This window comes from Maniola jurtina, chromosome 17, assembly GCF_905333055.1.
Source record: "Maniola jurtina chromosome 17, ilManJurt1.1, whole genome shotgun sequence".
Classification (NCBI taxonomy): domain Eukaryota; kingdom Metazoa; phylum Arthropoda; class Insecta; order Lepidoptera; family Nymphalidae; genus Maniola; species Maniola jurtina.
Window position 1 is genome coordinate 9,745,757 of NC_060045.1, and position 4,114 is coordinate 9,749,870.

At 33.8% G+C, this 4,114-nt stretch overlaps 1 protein-coding gene across 1 annotated transcript; it reads left to right on the forward strand.

The window, feature by feature from the left end:
* The first annotated feature begins 7 nt into the window (after positions 1-7).
* On the forward strand, positions 8-1,077 carry LOC123873897 (protein OSCP1). The gene is made up of 2 exons (XM_045918998.1): positions 8-119; positions 210-1,077. The coding sequence occupies exons 1-2, from the start codon at positions 8-10 to the stop codon at positions 1,019-1,021; spliced, it is 924 nt and encodes a 307-aa protein (XP_045774954.1). The 3' UTR covers positions 1,022-1,077.
* Positions 1,078-4,114: the final 3,037 nt, after the last annotated feature.

Below are 4,114 nucleotides of genomic sequence, written 5' to 3' on the forward strand. Positions count from 1 at the left end.
TGAGGAAATGTCTCACTTTGCTACTCCATTTATTGTTGTTAATTTAGGTTGTGAAATGATTTATGTTATCGATCAGAGGTTAAAAACGCAGAATATACCATTGGATAAATCTGAAAGAGGTAAGTTTCTTTATAAAAAAAACAGTATATTCTTTAGATATTTCCTTCAAAACTTTAGTACAAAATATAGGAATGTTTGTTTACTTTCAGTACTTACAGATATAGTAACAGTGCTGCTACATCCCAAATTACTGGACGAGCTATTTATACCACAGCCGGTCGCCACGCATGCTGTCATAAGGCAACTTATTCAAGATATTTCTGCAACATCCATTATGAAACTTGATGACTACTCCATGAGCAAATTATGGGATCTTATGACTATGATATTCAAATGGCAGCTCTCTGTGGCGACGAACCAGAATATATTTGACATAAGCCGGCGACATTTGCGGAGCGTAGACAAACTAATGCCGGAATATTTCACAAAGAGCATTTTTGAAAATGCTCTGAGAAAATTTGAATTTTTATCTAATACGTTTACTGACGACGATTACAACGGTTTGTGCAATACTTTGATACTTTGGTTTTCAGAATATCACACAAAAATTTCAGTCCTTTTAAGATTAGGCTTACAAAAGAAGGACGGAACGTTTAGTATACCGTCGACACTCAATCCAGTGGTCCTAAAGAATTTAGGCGAAAATATTTACAAATATGATTCCAAGAAGACCGAGGAATATGAAAGCTGCTGTATTGAAACGAGTGAAATCAGCTACCTCTTGGGCTCTATAGAAAAAGTAGGATCGTACAAACATTATGTCGAACTACAGCTGCCTATAGATTTGGGTAATGAAAAGTTAAAAAACAAGATTATGAAATTAGATAAAAATATTGAATATACAAAGATAACTGCTCACGTAAGAAATAAAAATAACGATCTTACTTACACGGCTAGTTTACCCAGCTCTCCACAACAGGATCTAATTAAAATGCTTAATGAAACCTTTTCGGATGTTTAAAACTGCCAACATTTACCTACCTATTTTTACTGTAATAAAATTAACTCCCAAGTTTATTATTTAGTTTTCTAACTTCCAAAGCAGTAAGCACTTCCAAAGTAACTGTCAACTGAAATATGTTGTACTATTCCGTGGCTTTTATAATTTTTAGTACAACCCCGCCGGCTTGCCTGCCCATTGGCTGCATAAGTTTACTGATTTTTTAAATTGACCAATCACCTTGCTACACTAAATTGAAACCATAGAGTAAATCGAAATGGTCTGCCAAAACCACAAATGACATGACACGTTATTCAACTTTTCAATTTTCGGGGGAATACCGAACCATAGCCACAGCAGGTAGTCTATACCTTTTTTTCTTCTTCTGGGCCCGGATACCTACATGACCTACAAATACCCACTATTCTACCTAACTACTACGGCTATGGTTTGGTATTCCCCTGAAAATTAAAGGTGAAAAACCTTGCAAGCTTTTAAATGTTATTTGAAGTAGGTAGCGAATGATGAGCGAATGTTTTTATTTCTTTCCGTTCCGTTAGAGTTCCGTACTTCAAAAGGAAAAACGGAACCCTTATAGGATCACTTTGTTGTGTCTGTCCATCTGTCGTGTCTGTCAAGAAAACTTATAGGGTACTTTCCGTTGGCTTGTAGGTAAGCCCATGCAATAGCATTTTAAAGCGTGTGAAGTTTTTCGCCCTGGTCTCTGGATGGTGTAGTTATTTTACCTTTTCTTAAAATTAGATAAATGTTTTTAACCAAACGACTTCCAAAAAATTGGTTGTCTGTAAAGTCGGTTTACTGACGATAGTTGAACGTGTCAACAAAGGCCGATTGTGCTTCTTTGTCGCTCGTTCCGCGCTCTCGCTTGCACTTCAAGCCTTACATGGAACGCCTCAGAGCGATGTAACGCCGCATGAGTCATGTTTTTTCGTGCGTGCAGCCGGCTCTATCGAATTATAAGACGTTGTCACGTCAAAAAGGAGGAGGTTCTCAATTCGTCGGAATCTTTTTTTTCTATAAGTACCTACTTATACTGATGATTCAATAATTGAAGTCATTCAATTGAGTGACTTCATTGTTTAATTTAGGCAATATCTGGCTGGGCACAGCGAAGGATGCAGGTTTAGGTTAGGGGCAGGTATTTGATGTAAAATTATAATTATGTTGTTATAATTGAAATAAAAAACAAATTATCAAAAATATTTCTATTTTTAATAAATTGATCACAACATTGTCACATTCAAAACAAAAAGAAGTGAACATTGTCACATTCAAAACAAAAGATGTGATACTTCTCCAAAACAAACACAAGAACATACATTTTCTTCATCGGGGACAACATTTGATACAATCTTGTTCAACGGCCATCCTTCACCTCATTTGCTCAGATTCAGAATATTGCAGTTTAAAAATATGTAGGTAGAAAACAAAATTTAAAGTACTACTGTTTACAAAATATACAGTTACATTAGGTTATAAGTACTTACCTACCATGAACAAAATATATGTATTATAAGAAAAAAGACGCATTATAATTCACAACACTGATCGCACATAAGGATTGATAACTTATTTGATAGTTTGATTTAGTAAAACCAGCTGGTTGATACATAACATACATTCTTAACAGTTCTAATGAAATTAATTGATTGTTACAAGCATTTCTATTATCAATATAAAAATATGCGATCAGCTTAGAACCCCTCATAGATACTGCTATAATATTATATTATAGATGCATGTGTAATAGTTTAAAAGATAAGTAACTATAGAAAAAAATATTGTAATATACTTACTGTTGTAATTAATATAATAACAGATATCTATGATCACCCAGTAAATTATAAAAAAGCCTTTATTAACACGAAAAAACCTATTAACCAAAAAAAAAAGAATTTTAATTAAATGCCATTTCTTAGGTTCCATGTGCACTACGCGGCCACAGTCACGGCCGCAGTGCAGCGTCCAGCTAAAGCTGGTTAGTCATTGCAGTCAAATGTGCTATGCCCATGCATAATGGGTGGTAAATTATAAAAAAGCCTTTATTAATACGAAAAAATCTATTAACCAAAAAAAAAAGAATTTTAATTAAATGCCATTCCTTAGGTTCCATGCGCACTACGCGGCCACGACCTCAGCGTCCAGATAAAGCTGGTTAGTCATTGCAGTCAAATGTGCTATGCCCATGCATAATGGGTGGACATTGCAACCACTAACCATAGTTGTGGCCACATAGTGCGGAAGGTCCCTATTTAGTTTTAGAAAAATTTAAAAACAAAAAAATCATCTCACTCATTCATAAGTCTTTATTTAATTTGCTAGTCAAGTTTGTCCTAAATCATCCCTTTTTTTGGTACATTACAACTTGTACAACTACTTTTGCACTTAGACACAGCTTATATTCCTACTAAAACAATATGTTATTGTTTTAGATGTCAATTTTTATAACATACATTTGATAATGCAGAGTTCACATTGTCATCAAAAACGTTGGTTAAAAATCTAAATACTATAAAACATTAATTACTCTTATTATGTAACTTTTCTTTTACACAAAAATACAAATCAACGAGAGATAGTTAACACTTTACAACGGTACACTCTGTATATTGCGAGGTACAATCTAAATTGTCACCAACAATTAGTGCTGTCACTTGAGTTATTATGTGAGTATATATAGCATCACTAAACAGCATAGCTTTGTCACTAAAAACTCTATTTTTTTTAACTATTTAGTTATTGTAGTTCAACACTAAACATTAGTCAACACTTGAGTCAATTTTCATAACTTAGTCATTGCTTTTCATAACATAGTCACTTTTCATAATTTAATCGTCACTTTCATTACAATATAGTTTTTCACTACTTTTTACTCACTTTAGATACTTATTATATTATACAACCTGGACAAACCTAATATAATTATTGAAAAGTAACTTGAGTCACCATTGATCTACATCATGTGTTTTAGGCCTTAGGCTTAGCACTGTCTGTTGTGGTGGCTCCATTGGCAACTTAACCTCGCCCTGAGACCTCCTTTTCGAGAGTATAAGAATTATTAAACATCACTTTATCTATTTACTAAACATTAGT

What these genes read in the sequence shown, in the direction of transcription:
- LOC123873897 (XM_045918998.1), top strand. Translation starts at nt 8, where the DNA reads ATGTCTCACTTTGCTACTCCATTTATTGTTGTTAATTTAGGTTGTGAA. An exon ending in ATTGGATAAATCTGAAAGAG is followed by an intron (nt 120 to 209) that starts GTAAGTTTCTTT and finishes GTTTACTTTCAG; the next exon opens with TACTTACAGATATAGTAACA.